At 38.9% G+C, this 18559-nt stretch overlaps 1 protein-coding gene across 3 annotated transcripts in view; it reads right to left on the minus strand.

Moving 5' to 3' along the window:
- UGGT2 (UDP-glucose glycoprotein glucosyltransferase 2) overlaps positions 1–18559 on the minus strand; it is a 251796-nt gene that overhangs the window by 109593 nt on the left and 123644 nt on the right. For all 3 annotated transcript variants that reach the window (XM_019039934.4, XM_055360304.2, XM_063697472.1), the window contains exons 18-20: positions 15329–15452; positions 15144–15242; positions 13799–13893 (exon numbers count right to left, since the gene is read on the minus strand). In XM_019039934.4, coding sequence (XP_018895479.4) covers positions 13799–13893; positions 15144–15242; positions 15329–15452 — 318 coding nt within the window. The remainder of the gene's footprint in view (positions 1–13798; positions 13894–15143; positions 15243–15328; positions 15453–18559) is intronic.

The following is an 18559-nucleotide window of genomic DNA, read 5'->3' on the forward strand; positions in this document are numbered from 1 at the left end:
ACATAAACAGAATCAACAACAAAAACCATATGATTATCTCAATAGATGCAGAAAAGGCCTTTAACAAAATTCAACAGCCCTTCATGCTAAAAACTCTCAATAAACTAGGTATTGATGGAACATATCTCAAAATAATAAGAGCTATTTATGACAAACCCACAGCCAATATCATACTGAATGGGCAAAAACTGGAAGCATTCCCTTTGAAAATGGGCACAAGACAGGGATGCTCTCTCTCACCACTCCTATTCAACATAGTGTTGGAAGTTCTGGCCAGGACAATCAGGCAAGAGAAAGAAATAAAGGGTGTTCAATTAGAAAATGAGAAAGTCAAATTGTCCCTGTTTGCAGATGACATGATTGTATATTAAGAAAACCCCATCGTCTGAACCCAAAATCTCCTTTGGCTGATAAGCAACTTCAGCAAAGTCTCTGGATACAAAATCAATGTGCAAAAATCACAAGCATTCCTATACACCATTAACAGACAAAGAGAGAGCCAAATCATGAGTGAACTCCCATTCACAATTGCTACAAAGAGAATAAAATACCTAGTAATCTAACTTACAAGGGATGTGAAGGACCTCTTCAAAGAGAACTACAAACCACTGCTCAAAGAAATAAAAGAGGATACAAACAAATGGAAGAATATTCCATGCTCATGGATAGGAAGAATCAATATCATGAAAATGGCCACACTGCCCAAGGTAATTCATAGATTCAGTGCCATCCCCATCAAGCTACCAATGACTTTCTTCACAGAATTGGAAAAAACTACTTTAAAGTTCATATGGAACCAAAAAACAGCCTGCATTGCCAAGACAATCCTAAGCCAAAAGAACAAAGCTGGAGGCATCACACTACCTGACTTTAAACTATACTACAAGCCTACAGTAACCAAAACAGCATGGTACTGGTACCAAAACAGAGATATAGACCAATGGAACAGAACAGAGCCCTCAGAAATAATACCACACATCTACAACCATCTGATCTTTGACAAACCTGGCAAAAACAAGAAATGGGGAAAGGATTCCCTATTTAATAAATGGTGCTGGGAAAACTGGCTAGCCATATGTAGAAAGCTGAAATTGGATCCTTTCCTTACACCTTATACAAAAATTAATTCAAGATGGATTAGAGACCTAAATGTTAGACCTAAAACCACAAAACCCCTAGTAGGAAACCTAGGCAATACCATTTAGGACATAGGCATGGTCAAGGACTTCGTGACTAAAACACCAAAAGCAATGGCAACAAAAGCCAAAATTGACAAATGGGATCTAATTAAACTAAAGAGCTTCTCCATAGCAAAAGAAACTATCATCAGAGTGAACAGGTAACTGACAGAATGGGAGAAAATTTTTGCAATCTACCCATCTGACAAAGGGCTAATATCCAGAATCTACAAAGAACTCAAACAAACTTATAAGAAAAAAACAAACAACCCCATCAAAAAGTGGGCAAAGGATATGAATAGACACTTCTCAAAAGAAGACATCTACACAACCAACAAACACATGGAAAAATGCTCATCATCAGTGGTCATCAGAGAAGTGCAAATCAAAACCACAATGAGATACCATCTCACACCAGTTAGAATAGCAATCATTTAAAAAGTCAGGAAACAACAGATGCTGGAGAGGATGTGGAGAAATAGGAACGCTTTTACACTGTTGGTGTGAGTGTAAATTAGTTCAACCTTTGTGGAAGACAGTGTGGTGATTCCTCAAGGATCTAGAACTAGAATTAATATTTGACCCAGCAATCCCATTACTGCTTATATACCCAAAGGATTATAAATCATGCTACTATAAAGACACATGCACATGTATGTTTATTGTGGCACTATTGACAATAGCAAAGACTTGGAACCAACCCAAATGTCCATCAATGATAGACTGGATTAAGAAAATGTGGCACATATAAACCATGGAATACTATGCAGCCATAAAAAAGGATGAGTTCATGTCCTTTGCCGGGACATGGATGAAGCTGGAAACCATCATTTTCAGGTAACTATAAGGACGGAAAACCAAATACCACATGTTCTCACTCATAGGTGGGAATTGAACAATGAGATCAACTGGACACAGGGCCTTGGACACAGGGTGGGGAATATCACCCACCAGGGCCTGTTGAGGGATGGGGGCCTGAGGGAGGGATAGCATTAGGAGACATACCTAATGTAAATGATGAGTTGATGGGTACAGCAAACCATCATGGCACATATATACCTATGTATCAAACCTGCATGTTGTGCACATGTACCCTAGAACTTAAAGTATAATAAAAAAAAAAAGAAGGCAATGAGATGATATATTCAAAGTGTTAAAATATTCCTTACAACTACTGTAAAGTTTCTTAAAACTACTGGCATCCACTTAAATTTACAAAGGCAGAAGAAAGCAAACTACAAAAGGAGAGAATTAAAGATTTGTCAATTTCCTTGGACAAGTGAAAAGTTACTATTTTGTTTTGACTTCAGTATGTTTGATATATAGAAAGGATAATTAATAGAATTAAAACTCTAAGTGGCTGGGCACAGTGGCTCCTGCCTATAATCCCAGCACTTTGGGAGGCTGAGGCAGGCGGATCACCTGAGGTGAGGAGTTCGAGACCACTCTGGGCATTATGGTGAAACTCCATCTCTACTAAAAAAAAAAAAAAAAATTAGCTGGGCGTGGTGATGCACACCTGTAATCCCAACCACATGCAAGGCTGAGGCAGGAGAATCACTTGAACCTACTAGGAGGTGGAGGATGCAGTGAGCCGAGACTGCACCACCGCACTCCAGCCTGGGCGACTGAGTGAGACTCTTTCAAAAAAACAAAAACAAAAAAACAAAAAACCCCCTACAAAACTCTTAAGTATAAAAATTATGAAGAAATTTTAAAAGACTGATAGTTCTGATATAGACATTTTTTAACTGTCAAGAACATCACACACTAATTTAAATGATGTCAAAATGTAAAGTGACATGCAAAATATTAATCTACAAAATGCTTCTACGGGTCAATGATAAAATCCTAACACTTATAAGCCTGATATTATCTGGCACCTCATTCTTCTGTTATCTCATCTCTTCTCCTTGCTGTGTTCTAGCCATACACTTTGCTGTCTTCTTACATAAAGTATGTTCTTGCATTAGAACCTCTGCATCAGGTAGACACTCTAGTGGGAATATATTTTCCCTCAGTATTTGAATTGTTAATTCCCTCAATTCCTTCAGGTCATTGCTGAAATGTCATCTTCTCAATGAGGCGTATCCTGCCAACCTTATTTAAAATTGTAATCTGTCTGCAACCTGACTCTCTGCTCCTGATTTTCCCTTACCCAGTTCTTTTTCTTTTTCCATAGCATTTCTCAGCTTCTTGACATGTAACTCAATTTACATATGTCTATCACTTGTTGTCTGTCTCCCTATGCACGCTACCCCTGCTAAAATTTAACCTGCACAAGAGAAAAGATCTTAATATTGTAAACTAATATATCCCCAGAAGGGAAAACATAGTCACTCAAATACTTAGACAGTAAATGAATAATAAATAGATTATATATGAAAAGGACATACTTATTTAGATGCAAAAAATACACTTATCCCTGTGGAAGCTTTAGCCACTCCAGTCAGGGTTATAAGGACAGAGCTCCAATCTCTCCCTGGGACAGGGTTTCCGGGGGAGGGTGGCCACCATCTCTGCAGATTGGTCGACTCAGCTGTTCCAGCCTGCCAGCTTTGGAGAGTCCAAACAGTCCAGACAAGGAAGGTTCCCCCACCAACAGAGCATAGCTGCTCTATCCGATCATGGCCAGACTGCTTCTTTAAGCAGGACCCCAATCCATTCCTCCTCACTGGGGAGGACCTCCCTGCAGAGGCTTCAGCCACACCAGCCAGGATTATAAAGACAGAGCTTTGATCTCTTCCTGAGACAGAGTTCCCAGTGGGAGAAGCGGCTACCATCTCTGCAGTTCAGTTGACTCAGCTGTTCCACTCAGCTGGCTCTGGAGAGTCCAAACAGACTGGGTGAGAAATGATCCACCCCAACACAGCACACCTGCTCCACCAACAAGCAGCCAGACTGCCTCTTTAAGCAGGTCCCTGATCCCATTCTTCCTATCTGCATAAGATCTCACAACAAGGGTCTCCAGCCACCTGCTATAGGTGTGTTTGGGCTGGCAATAGGTCTGTACCCCCCTAGGACAGAGCTTCCAGAAGGATCTGGCTGCCATCTTTGTTGTTTCACAGCCTTCACTGGTGATACCTCTGGGTACAGGAAAAACAGAAGCAACTAGGGTCTGGAGTGAACCCTCAGCAAACTGCAGCAGCCCTACAGAAGAGCAGCTTGACCATTAAAAACAAACAGAAAGCAACAAAATCATCGTCAACAAAAAGGACCCCAGAAAAATCCCATTCAAAGGTCAGCAATCTCAAAAATCACAGGCAGATAAGCCCACAAAGATGAGAAAAAATCCAAGCAAAAATGCTGAAAATTCAAAAGGCCAGAATGTCTCTTCTCCTCCAAATGACTGCAACACCTCTCCCCTAAGCGGACAGAACTGGGCCAAGGCCAAGATGGCTGAAGTGATGGAAGTAGGCTTCAGAAGGTGGGTAATAAGGAACTTCGCTAAGCTAAGGGAGCATGTTCTAACCCAATGCAAAGAAACGAAGCACTATGATAAAACATTACAGGAGCTGTAAACCAGAACAATCAGTTTAGAGAGGAATATAAATGACCTGATGGAGCTGAAAAACACAACACGAGAACTTCACAATGCAACCACAAGTACCAATAACCGAACAGACCAAGCAGAGGAAAAAATTTCAGAACTTGAAAACTATCTTGCTGAAATAAGGCAGGTAGACACATTAAACAAAAAAGAATGAAAAGGAACAAACAAAACCTCCGAGAACTATAGGATTATGTAAAAGGAGCTGTGACTGATGAGGTACCTGAAAGAAACAGGGAGAACAGAACCAAGTTGAAAAACATACTTGAGGATATCATCCAGGAGAACTTCCCCAACCTAGCAGGAAAAGCCAACATTTAAATTCAGGAAATGCGGAGAACCCCAGTAAGATACTCCATGAAAAGATCAACCACAAGACATATAATCATCAGATTCTCCAAGGTTGAAATGAAAGAAGAAATGTTAGGGGGCAGCCAGACAGAAAGGCTAGGTCATCCACAAAGGGAAGCCCATCAGATTAACAGCAGACCTCTCAGCTGAAACCCTCCAAGCCAGAAGAGATTGGGGCCAATATTCAACATTCTTAAAGAAAATAATTTCTAATTCATTTCTTAAAGAATTCCCAACAAAAAGAATTTCCAGAATTTCATATCTGGCCAAACTAAGCTTCATAAGTGAAGGAGAAACAAATGCTGAGGGAATTCATCACCACCAGGCCTGCCTTGCAAGAGCTTCTGAAGGAAGCATTAAGTATGGAAAGGAAAAACCGTCGGCAGCCATGACAAATACACACTGAAGTACACAGACCAGTGACACTATGAATCAACCACATAAACATGTCTGCAAAATAACCAGCTAGCATCATGATGACAGTATCAAATTCACACATAACAATACTAACCTTAAATGCAAATGGGTTAAATGCCCCAATTAAAAGACAAAGAATGGCAAGCTGGATAAAGAGTGGAGACCCATCAACACGCTGTCTTCAAGAGATCCATCTCACATGGAAAGACACACATAGGCTCAAAATAAAGAGATGGAGGAAAATTTACAAGCAAATGGATAACAGAAAAAAAGCAGGGGTTGCAATCCTAGTTTCTGACTTTAAACCAACAAAGGTCAAAAAAGAATGTTACATAATTGTAAAGAGTTCAAGAAGAGATAACTATCCTAAATATATATGCACCCAATACAGAAGCACCCAGATTCATAAAGCAAATTCTTAAGAGACCTACTAAGAGACTTAGACTCCCACACAATAATAGTGAGAGACCTTAACACCCCACTAACAGTATTAGACAGATCATCGAGACAGAAAATTAACAAAGATATTCAGGACCTGAACTCAGCTCTGGATCAAGTGGACTTGATAGATATTTACAGAAATCTCCACCAAAACCCAACAGAATATACATTCTTCTCATTGCCACATGACACTTACTCTAAAATCAATCACATAATTGGAAGTAAAACGTTCCTCAGCAAATGCAAAATAAGTGAAATCATAACAGTCTTTCAGACCACAACACAAATTAGAACTGAAGATTAAGAAATTCACTCAAAACCACACAACTACATGAAAACTGAACAACCTGCTCCTGAATGACTCTTGAGTAAATAATGAAATTAAGGCAGAAATCAAGAAGTACTTTGAGACTAATGAGAACAAAGAGACAATGTACCAGAATCTCTGGATGCAACTAAAGCAGTGTTAATAAAAAAATTTATAGCACTAAATGCCCACATCAAAACGCTAGAAAGATCTCAAGTTAACAACCTAACATCTCAATTAAAAGAACATGAGAGCCAAGAGCAAACAAACCCCAAAGCTAGCAGAAGACAAGAAACCACGATCAGAGCTGAACTGAAGGAGTTAGACACACGAAAAACTCGTCAAAAAAAATCAACCAATCCAGGACCTGTTTTTAGAAAAAAAGTAGTAAAATAGACCACTAGCTACACTGATAAAGAAGAAAAGAGAGAAGAATCCAATAAACACAATCAGCAATGATATGGGGCATCAGAACCAACAACAAGTTCTGAAACTGAGGCAGTAATAAGTAGCCTACCAACCAAAAAAAGCCTAGGACCAGATGGATTCACAGCTGAATTCTACCAGAGGTACAATGAAGAGCTGGTATCATTTCTACTGAAACTATTCCACAAAATTGAAGAGGGATTCCTCCCTTACTCATTCTATGAGGCCAGCATCATCCTGATGCCAAAACCTGGCAGAAATACAACAAAACAGGAAAACTTCATGTCAGTACCACTGATGAACGTCAATGCAAAAATCCTCAATAAACTACTAGCAAACCAAATTCAGCAGCACATAAAAAAGCTTATCCATCAGGATCAAGTTGGCTTCATCCCCAGGATGCGAGGTTGGTTCAACAGACACAAATCAATAAATGTGATTCATCACATAAACAGAACTAAGGACAAAACCACATGATTATCTCAATCAATCAAGAAAAGCCTTTGATAAAATGAGACATCCCTTCATGTTAAAATCTCAATAAACCAGGTATTAAAGGAACATACCTCAAAATAATAAAAGCCATATATGACAAACTCACAGCCAATATCATACTGAATGGGCAAAAGCTGGAAGCATTTCCCCTTGAAAACTGGCACAAGACAAGGATGCTGTCTCTCACCACTCCTATTCAGCACAGTATTGAAAGTTCTGGCCAGGGCAATCAGGCACGAGAAAGAAATAAAGGGTATTCAAATAGGAAGAGAGAAGTCAAATTATATTTGTTTGCAGATAACATGATCTTATGTCTAGAAAACCCCATCATCTCAGCCCAAAAGCTTCTAAAGCTGATAAGCAACTTCAGCAAAGTCTCAGGATACAAAATCAATGTGCAAAAATCTCTAGCATTCCTATACACCAACAACAAGTAGGCAGAGAGCCATCCCATTCACAATTGCTACAAAATGAATAAAATACTTAGGAATATGCTAACAAGGGAAGTATAGAATCTCTTCAAGGAGAATTACAAACCACTGCTCAAAGGAAATCGGAGAGGACACAAACAAATGGAAAAACATTCCATGCTCATGGATAGGAAGAATGAACATCATGAAAATGGCCATACTGCCCTAAGTAATTTATAGATTCAAAGCTATTCCCATTAAACTAACATTGACATTCTTCACATATTTAGAAAAAGTGATTTTAAAATTCATATGGAACCAAAAAAGAGCCCGAATAGTCAAGCCAATCCTAAGAAAAAAGAACAAAGCTGGAGGTATCATGCTACCCAACTTCAAAATATACAAGGCTACAGTAACCAAGATGGCATTGTACTGGTACAAGAAGAGACACATAGACCAATGGAACAGAACAGAGAACTCAGAAATAAGATCACACACCTACAACCATCTGATCTTCGACAAACCTGACAAAAGTAAGCAATGGGGAAAGGGTTCCCTATTTAATAAATAGTGCTGGAAGTGCTGGCTAGCCATATGCAGAAAACTGAAACTGGACCCCTTCCTTATACAAATATTAACTTAAGATAAACTAAAAACTTAAATGTAAAACTCAAAACTATTAAAACTCTAGAAGAAAATCTAAGCAATACTATTCAGGATGTAGACATGGGCAAGGATTTCATGACAAAAATGCCAAAAGCAATTGCAATAAAAGCAAAAATTGGCAAATGGGATATATTAATAATTAAACTAAAGAGCTTCTGCACAGCAAAAGAAACTATCATCAGAGAGAACACATAATCTATGAAATGGGAAAAAATTTCTCCAATCTATCCATCTGACCAAGGTCTAATATCCAGAGTCTACAAGGAACTTAAATTTACAAGAAAAAAAAACAAACGACAAAGTGGACAAAGTACATAAACAGACTCTTCTCAAAAGAAGATATACATGTGGCCAAAAAATATGGGGAAAAAAGCTCCACATCACTGATCATTAAAGAAATGCAAATCAAAACCACAATGAGATAACATCTCACACCAGTCAGAATGGCCATTACTAAAAGTCGAAAAAGAACAGATGCTGGCAAGTTTGCAGAGAAAAGAGAATGCTTAAACACAGTGGGAATAAAAATTAGGTCAGCCACTGTGAAAAGCACTTTGGAGATTTCTCAAAGAACTGAAAACAAAATTACCATTTGACCCAGCAATCCCACTACTTGGCATATACCCAAAGGAATATAAATCATTCTGTTAAATATTATAAGGATACAGGAACGTGTATGTTCATTGCAGCCCCATTCACAATAGTAAAGACACGGAATCAACCTAAATGCCCATCAATGATAGACTGGATAAAGAAAATGTGATACATATACACCATGGAATACTATGCAGCCATAAAACGGAATGAAATCACATCCTTTGCAGGGACACAGAAGGAGTTGGAAGCCATTATCCTCAGCAAACTAACACAGGAACAGAAAACCAAACACCACATATTCTCACTTTTAAGTGGGAGCTGAATGATGAGACCACATGGACAAAATGGCATAAACAACACACACTGTGGTCTGTTGGGGGTGGGGGGTGGGGGGTGTGGGGAGGGAGAGCATCAGGAAGAATAGCTAAGGGATGCAGGGCTTAGTATCTAGGCAGTGGGATGATCTGTGTAGCAAACCACCATAGCATACGTTTATCTGTGTAACAAACCTGCACATCCTACACATAACTCTTAAACTTAAAAGTTGAAAAAAAAATGGTGGTGACAGTATTTTTGTTGTTGTTGTTGCTGTTTTCCAGAGAGTGGATAGGAAGCAGTGTTAACATGCCTCTCCCACTTGGAAGGACAGAATAGTGGGTAGAGATTCACACTGTGAATTTTTTTTCCCCCAAGAGCACTACACGAAGTTACAGAAAAATATTTATTCAAAAAAAGAAACATTAACTGGCTAGTAAACACAGAAAAATATTCCATAAACAAATCAAGAGGACAAAAACAACCCCATTACAGAGTGAGCAAAGGACATGGGCACTTCTAAGAAGACATACAACCAGCCAACAAACATGAAAAAATGCTCAGTATCACTACTCATCAGAGAGATGCAAATCAAAACCACAATGAGACACCATCTCATACCAGTCAGAATTGGTATTATTAAAAAGTCAAAAAAATAACAGATGCTCGCAAGGTTGCAGAGAAAAAGGGAATGCCTAAACACAGTGGGAATGAAAATTAGTTCAGCCACTGTAAAAAGCAGTTTGGACATTTCTCAGAGAACTAAAAACAAAACTACCATTTGACCCAACAACTCCATTGCTGGGTATATATCCAAAGAAAAATAAATCATTCTACCAAAAAAGACACCTGCACTCATGTTTATCACAGTACTATTCACAATGGCAAAGACATGGAATCAACCTAGGTGCCCACCAATGGTGGACTGAATAAAGAAAATGTGACTCATATACACCATGGAATACTACACAATATGTGCAAATTGAAATCAATCTACACATTGATTGATAGAATGAGATCATGTCCTTTGCAGCAACATTGGCTCGGCTGGAGGCCATTATTCTAAGTGAATTAACACAAAACCAGAAAATCAAATGCTGCGTGTTCTCACTTATGTGGGAGCTAAACAATGGATACTCAGGGACACAAATATGGGAGTAGACACTGGGGACTACAAAAGGGGATGGGAAGGGAGAAAGGGGGGCCACGAGAGTTGAAAAACTACCTATCAGGTACTATGTTTGCTACTTGGACAACAGAATCATTAGAAGCTCCAGCCTCAGCATCACACAATATGCCCATGTAACAAATCTCCACATGTACCCCTGGAATCAAAGCTAAAAATAAATAAAGTCATATTGAAAGAAAAATTTTCCCTATAACTACTTATCAAATAAATACAAATAAGAAGCCATCTTTGGCCAGGCACAGTGGCTCACGCCTGTAATCTCAGCACTTTGGGAAGCTGACGCGAGTGGATCACTTGAACTCAGGAGTGTGACACCAGCCTGGATGACATGGCAAAACCCGTCTCTACAAAAAATACAAGTTTTGCTGGGTGTGATGGCATGCACCTGCAGTCCCAAGCTGCCCAGGAGGCTGAGGTGGGAGGATTGCTTGAGCCCAGGAGTTGGGTGCTGTGGTGAGCCGAGATCACACCATTGTACTACAGCCTCAATGACAGAGCGAGACCCTGTCTCAAAAAACAAAACAAAATAAAACAAAACAAAACAAAAAAATAATAATTTAAAAAAAGAAACTCTCTGTTTTTAAATTGGCAGAAAGAATTAGGTATAACAAAAATCAAGACTTTCAACACTGTGGTGTGACAGATCCTCTCAAAAACTATGAAAATTAACAGCCATTTGGAAAGTCATTTGTTAAAAATTATCAGGTGTCTAAAAATGTTAACAACCCTTATATTCATTACGTTCTTTTCTTCACTGACTAATTAATGGGGTCTCACTCTATTACCCAGGCTAGAGTGCAATGGTGTGATCACAGCTCACTGCAGTCTCAAACTCCTGGGCTCAAGTGATCCTCCCACCTCACCCTCTCAAATAACTGGGACTACAGGCGTGCATCACCACACCTGGCTAATTGTTTCAAAAAAAATTTTTTTTAGAGACAGAGTCTTGTTATGTTGCCCAGACTGGGCTTGAACTCCTGGCCTCATGCAATCTTCCCATCTCAGCCACGTGATTAGCTGGGATTACAGGCATGAGCCACCATGCCTGGCTCAGCATATTCTTTTTTTTTTTTTTGAGATGGAGTCTCACTCTGTCAACCAGGCTGAAGTGCAATGGCGTGATCTTGGCTCACCGCAACCTCCGCCTCCCGGGTTCAAGGGATTCTCCTGCCTCAGCCTCCCCAGTAGCTGGGATTACAGGCATGTGCCATCACGTCCGGCAAATTTTGTATTTTTAGTGGAGACAAAGTCATTTTTAATAAACTATTCTCAGAGGTAATAAAAAATAAGATAAGCTACACATTCAAAATTATTTATGACTGCATTAATACCAACAGTAGCAAAAAAACAAAGCCACCTGAATTTTCAATGTTACTAAATATTTCCATGTAGACAGTTTATTATGTATCCATTTGAATTCTTGTTGACACAACATTGTTTAACATTATAAGAAAATAATTTTGATAAAACTGTAAGTGATAATTTCAACCATGTAAAAATAAATATAAAAAACCCAGAAAGGAAATACACCTAAACATTAAAATAGGTTTTATGGGTGATTACTTTTTCTTCCTTGTTAGTCTTTGATTTTATGTACTTCCGATTTTCTATAAGGAACATGTGATAAATAACCAGAAAAAATGTAAAATACTTGGGTGAAAGAAAAACTACAATGAAATGATGATTTGATTAGACAACGATTATCTTTTTTCAATTTTTATATTTCCAACAGATAGCATTTTGGGATCCAAAGTTATTTCTTGTCATCATGATTACTGCACTTCACATATTACAGTGTTTTTAGTTTGTGGTTCTAATGATACTTGGGTTTTGAAAATCTTTGGGACAATGAAAATAATCATCCATCCTATAAGGAATAAACAATTATTAAAAGATAGCACTTCTGAAAGTTATAGAAGAAGCAACTAAATCAAGAGAAAGTTATCTGCTTGACACATTGAAACAACTGGGGAAAGGGAGTTTGTGAGCCTCTGAAAGAATATACACACCCAGAACCGCTTGAGAAGAAACAGCAGGCAAAAGTTAATTTCTCCCAATAGATGTAATAGATCCCAAACAGCTTTTTTTTTTTTTTTTTTGAAATTTTCCGGTCTGCAGGCTACTGAGTAAAGCCTAAATGCATTCTGACATGGTCTAATATGAAATAAAAATGCTTAATTTAAGAAGTATTATTTATTCTTAACGTGGTAGCTAGTCTCCAAGATGGCCCCAATGATCCCCATCTCTGGTATTCATGCCCTGTAAAGCACCTTTCATACCGAATAGAAGTTATTTGCTTAACAAACAGAAAATACTGTGTGTAACTTTTGAGGCTAGATTATAAATGACATTGTGGCTCAGTCTTTATCTCTTTACCCTTGTTCTGGAAAAAGGAAGCTACCACATTGTGAGGGCACTTAAGTAACACCAAAAACAGGTCTATGTGGCAATGGAATGAAGCACTCTGCTAAAAGCCAGTGAAACACTGAGGACTCCTGCAGTGGCATGTAAGTGAATCATCTTAGAAGCTTGTCCTCCTGCTCCAGTGAAGCCTTCGGATCACTGCAACTATAACCAAAATCTTAACTATAGCCTTATAAGAGAATCTAAGGTAGAACCACTCAGGTAAATTGCTCCTAAATTCTTGAACCTCAGAAACTGTTAAGATAAATGTTCACTGTTTACCACCAAGTGGTAATTTGTTATACAGCAATAAATTTATACTTAGCTAATATAAAAACAATTTCATAAAATATTTTGGTTTATGTTTCTTAAGTATTTTTTATCTAGATAAACTTATATATTAACTTAGAAATACAGACAGTTATGAAAGACTACTTTTATATACAGAAATATATCCTCTTGAAGTATACTGGTTTATAATCAATAACAAGAAATTTAATGTTGACTTAAGGCTTAAAATATTCTTCAGTGAGATAAATTTACTTAGTTTTTCTTAAATAATCAGGGAAAGAAAATGCTGCTTAATTATGTGACCAAAAATTGCTATTACTAGCTATTGTTGGTAAATAGTGGATTTCGGGTCACTGAAGTGGTGGTAGGGTCTAGAGTTACTTACTTTGTTTAATACCCTATTTGTAATCAATATGTGGTATGTGTATGTCTGATCACAAGGACTACCAGAGAATATATGTCAAAGTTACCTTTTTTTTTTTTTTTTACCAAAAAAAAAAAAGCTGTTTGGGATCTATTACATCTATTGGGAGAAATTAACTTTTGCCTGCTGTTTCTTCTCAAGCGGTTCTGGGTGTGTATGTTCTTTCAGAACTGAACAAAGTTACCTGTTTTACATGAAGACTAAATCTGAATTCCTTCCTTAGTCTACTTAACTGAAACATTAACATGGAGGGGAAAATATTTAATGTATGTCCTTCATATTGCTTTCCTTAAATTGAAATAAATTAAAATTGTTAGTAAGAATATCTAGGTACTCACCATGTGCTTTAATGCATTAAAAAGAAGTTTTCTCCCAGAAGGCTTATCAAAATCTGCAATAATCCAGAGAGTGACTGCAGAAATTATACTGTCATCTGAAAGTTTCAAACAGTTTACTCAAATTAACTTTTTTTTTTAAATAAAACAAAAGCAGGGGAACATTTGCAGTTAACACATTAAAAAAATTAAAATAATATTTCTGAAAATAAGCAAAGATTGTTAAAATTTTATGTGTGAATGTATATATGCAAGTACATATATATATATACATATAAAAATAAATACATATAAAATTACATATAAAAATGCTACAAGGGTAATTCATTATACAAGCTTATATAAAGCTTCCAGTTAGAAGAGTAACTCATTATATAAGCTTATATAAAACTCCCAGTGTTGGTAAGCAAATCTGCCTTCTAGCTACATTTGTTTAAAAAAAAAAAATGTATGTCCCACATGTATGTAAAACCATAACAATCAAGCTTATTAGTAGATATAGAAAACAGCAATATGTAGCCAGACTCCTTTATGAACATAAAATCATGGAATCTGTTAGACAGTAATCCAGGAGCCATCTGGTAGAAACTTGGATTTAATCTACAGCATTTACAAGAACTGGTTGTGTGGCCTTTGCTTTAAATCTCTCTCCTATATAAAAGTTTGCCCCTTACAACATAGTTCATTCCATCTGTTTAATGAACTCTCACTGTTAGAAAATTACCACTTCTCTACTGAGACCAAAATCAGCCTTCTTTAATCTTTTACTCATTGGCTCTTGTTTTTATTTCTAGAGCAAAGCAGGCCAAACAAAACAAAGCAAAACAAAAACCACCAAATTCGAATTATATTCATCTACCTGAATAGTTAATTGTACCCTAACAAATCTACGGTCCCACTGCAGACTTCTCAGTTTGGCTAAATCCTTTTTCCCAAGTGTGTTACTATCTTGGTCTCCTCTCTTCTGGTTGTAACCCTTACCTTAAGCAAAATATCTGCATGTTATTTAATCAGAATGCAGAAGAATTATTATCTTCTCTGATCTGGTAATTGTACTTTTCTTTATACATTATAAGATAGTTTACATAGTACTGAAAAGATTTTATTCTTTTCTTAAAAAGGTGAAAATAGTGTTTAAAAAAGGCAAAAATAAGATAAACAAAGTTAGAATAGAAGGCATTGTTTTCTCAGCACACGTTAAATACTAAAAAATTTACAAACTCTAAAATTGAAATCTAGGCCTCTACTCAAAAATAGCAACATATTAAAATTTATTATACAACTGCCTTATGAAGATTACAAGTTTCTATCACTTTAAGAATTCAGGTAAATAAAATATGCTTATTACCGTCTTGGGTTAAATAATACATGTTCTTTGCAATTACAGCACTCTTATCTTGTGAATCCAAGAAAAAGAAAGTAGAGAAATCTTCAACATCAGCAGTTACTGAAAAATTTCAAATTAAATGTTAAATATAAATAAAGAATTCACAACTCAATAAACATTTGTAGAACAGTATAGGATTATTTTACCTGATGTAGATATTAAATTGAGGTACTGCTGGTTAGTATGCAAAATCAAAGAATTTATACGGGGTACAACATTATTCCTATCCATTAGAAAATCAATTGCATTCGTGCGATCATTTAATGTGCCCTAAAAAACCAAAAATGTTATTTAGATAATACAGGCAATTTATATCCATGTTTCAAAAATTATGCAGATAACATAAAGATTACTTAATCAAAAATAAAGAATAAGCAATTTAGAATTATTAAAATACATTTTCTTTTTTTTTTTTTTATTCTTCAGTTTGGTAAACATTTAATGAGCTCTGTCTCAGGTGTTGGCAATTTCACTTCACAACCAGAATCATGGTAGTAACCATTTCTTGAGCACCTATTGTGAGCAGGACAATTCTCATTAACTCACTGAATTTTTTTGTTTGTTTTGTTGTTGTTTTTTTAATTTTTTTAGTATTTATTGATCATTCTTGGGTGTTTCTCGGAGAGAGGGATTTGGCGGGGTCATAGGACAATAGTGGAGGGAAGGTCAGCAGATAAACATGTGAACAAAGGTCTCTGGTTTTCCTAGGCAGAGGGCCCTGCCACCTTCCGCAGTGTTTGTGTCCCTTAGTACTTCAGATTAGGGAGTGGTGATGACTCTTAACGAGCATGCTGCCTTCAAGAATCTGTTTAACAAAGCACATCTTGCACCGCCCTTAATCCATTTAACCCTTAGTGGACACAGCACATGTTTCAGAGAGCACGGGGTTGGGGGTAAGGTTATAGATTAACAGCATCCCAAGGCAGAAGAATTTTTCTTAGTACAGAACAAAATGGAGTCTCCTATGTCCACCTCTTTCTACACAGACACAGTAACAATCTGATCTCTCTTTCTTTTCCCCACATTTCCCTCTTTTCTATTCGACAAAACCACCATCGTCATCATGGCCCGTTCTCAATGAGCTGTTGGGTACACCTCCCAGATGGGGTGGCGGCCGGGCAGAGGGGCTTCTCACTTCCCAGACGGGGCGGCCGGGCAGAGGTGCCCCCCACCTCCTGGACGGGGCTGCTGGCCAGGCGGGGGCTGCCCCCCACCTCCCTGACGGGACAGCTGGCCGGGTGGGGGCTGACCCCCACCTCCTGGACGGGACGGCTGGACGGGCAGGGGCTGCCCCCGACCTCCCGGACAGGACAGCTGCCAGGTGGAGATGCTCCTCACTTCCCGGACCGGGCGGCTGCCGGGCGGAGGGGCTCCTCATTTCCCAGATGGAGTGGCTGCCGGGCAGAAGGGCTCCTCACTTCTCAGACGGGGCAGCTGGTCAGACACGCTCCTCACCTCTCAGACGGGGTGGCGGCGGGGCAGACACTCCTCAGTTCCCAGATGGGGTCGCGGCCGGGCAGAGGCACTCTTCACATCCCAGACGGGGCGGTGGGGCAAAGGCGCTCCCCACATCCCAGAAGGTGGGTGGCCGGGCAGAGACGCTCCTCACTTCCTAGACGGGATGACGGCCGGGAAGAGGTGCTCCTCACTTCCCAGACTGGGCGGCGGGGCAGAGGGGCTCCTCACATCTCAGACGATGGGCGGCCGGGCAGAGAAGCTCCTCACTTCCTAGATGGGGTGGCGGCCAGACAGAGGCTGCAATCTCGGCACTTTGGGAGGGCAAGGCAGGCGGCTGGGAGGTGGAGGTTGTAGTGAGCCGAGATCATGCCACTGCACTCCAGCCTGGGCAACATTGAGCACTAAGTGAGCGAGACTCCATCTGCAATCCCGGCACCTCGGGAGGCTGGGGCTGGCAGATCACTCGCGGTCAGGAGCTGGAGACCAGCCCGGCCAACACAGCGAAACCCCATCTCCACCAAAAAATACGAAAACCAGTCAGGCTTGGCGGCGCGCGCCTGCAATCCCAGGCACTAGGCAGGCTGAGGCAGGAGAATCAGGCAAGGAGGTTGCAGTGAGCCAAGATGGCGGCAGTACAGTCCAGCCTCGGCTTGGCATCAGAGGGAGACGAGGGAGAGGGGGAGGGGGAGGGGGAGGGAGAATACATTTCCTTGTAAAAATTACAACTTTTTCCAATTAAGCAATTTTAGATGCAATTATGCCTAAGATAAATTTAATTAAATATATTTTTTAAGAATTTCAGTTTTTATTTTAGATTCGAGGGTACACGTGCAGATTGGTTACAACACACGTGTATCATGTAATGCTGAAGTTGGGGTTATGACTGATCCCATTACCCAGGTAGTTAGCATAGTACCAGATAGTTTTCCAACCCTTCCCCCACTTTTTCCTTCCCTCTCCCCTCTAGAAATCCCCAGCGTCTCTTGCTGCCATCTTTACGTCTATGAGTACTGAATGTTTAGCTCCCACTCATAAGAGAGAACATGCAGTGTTTGGTTTCCTGTTTCTGTGTTAGTTTGCTTGGCCTCCAGCTGAGTCCATGTTGCTTCAAAGGGGACGATTTCATTTTTAATGGCTGCATAGTATTCCATGGTTTACATATGCACCACATTTTCTTTAACCAATCCACCACTGATGGACACCTAGGCTGATTCTACATCTTTGCTATTATGAATAGTGCTGCAATGAACATACATGTGTCTTTTTGGTAGAACGATTTATTTTCCTTTGGAGATGTACCCAGTAATGGGATTGCTGGGTTGAATGGTAGTTCTGTTTTAAGTTCTTTGAAACATCTACAAACTGCTTTCCAAAGGGGCTGAACTAATTTACATCCCCACTAACAGTGTATATGCGTTCCCTTTCCTCCTCAGCCTCACCAGCATCTGTTGTTTGTTCACTTAATAACAGCCATTCTAAATGGTACGAGATGGTGTCTCCTTTTGGTTTTGATTTGCACTTCTCTAAGGATCAGTAGTGTTGAACATTTCTTTATATGCTTGTTGGACGCCTGTGTGTCTTCTTTTGAGAAGTACCTGTTAATGTCATTTGCCTACTTTTTAATGGGGTTATTTATTCTTTGCTTGATTTATTTGCTACTTATGGATATTAGAACTTTGTTGGATATATAGCTTGTGAATATTTTCTGTATATTCTGTAGGTTGTCTGTTTACTCTGTTGCGAGTTTCTTTTGCTGTACTCTTTAGTTTAATTAATTAGGTCCCACTCGTCAAATTTTTGTTTCTGATGCAATTGCTTTTGAGATCTTAGCCATAAATTCTTTCCCAAGACTGATGTCCAGAATGGTGTTTCCTAGGTTTTCTTCTAGAATTCTTATAGTTTTAAGTCTTATACTTAAC

The sequence above is a fragment of the Gorilla gorilla genome, chromosome 14 (genome assembly GCF_029281585.2).
Source record: "Gorilla gorilla gorilla isolate KB3781 chromosome 14, NHGRI_mGorGor1-v2.1_pri, whole genome shotgun sequence".
Taxonomy (NCBI): Eukaryota; Metazoa; Chordata; class Mammalia; order Primates; family Hominidae; genus Gorilla; species Gorilla gorilla.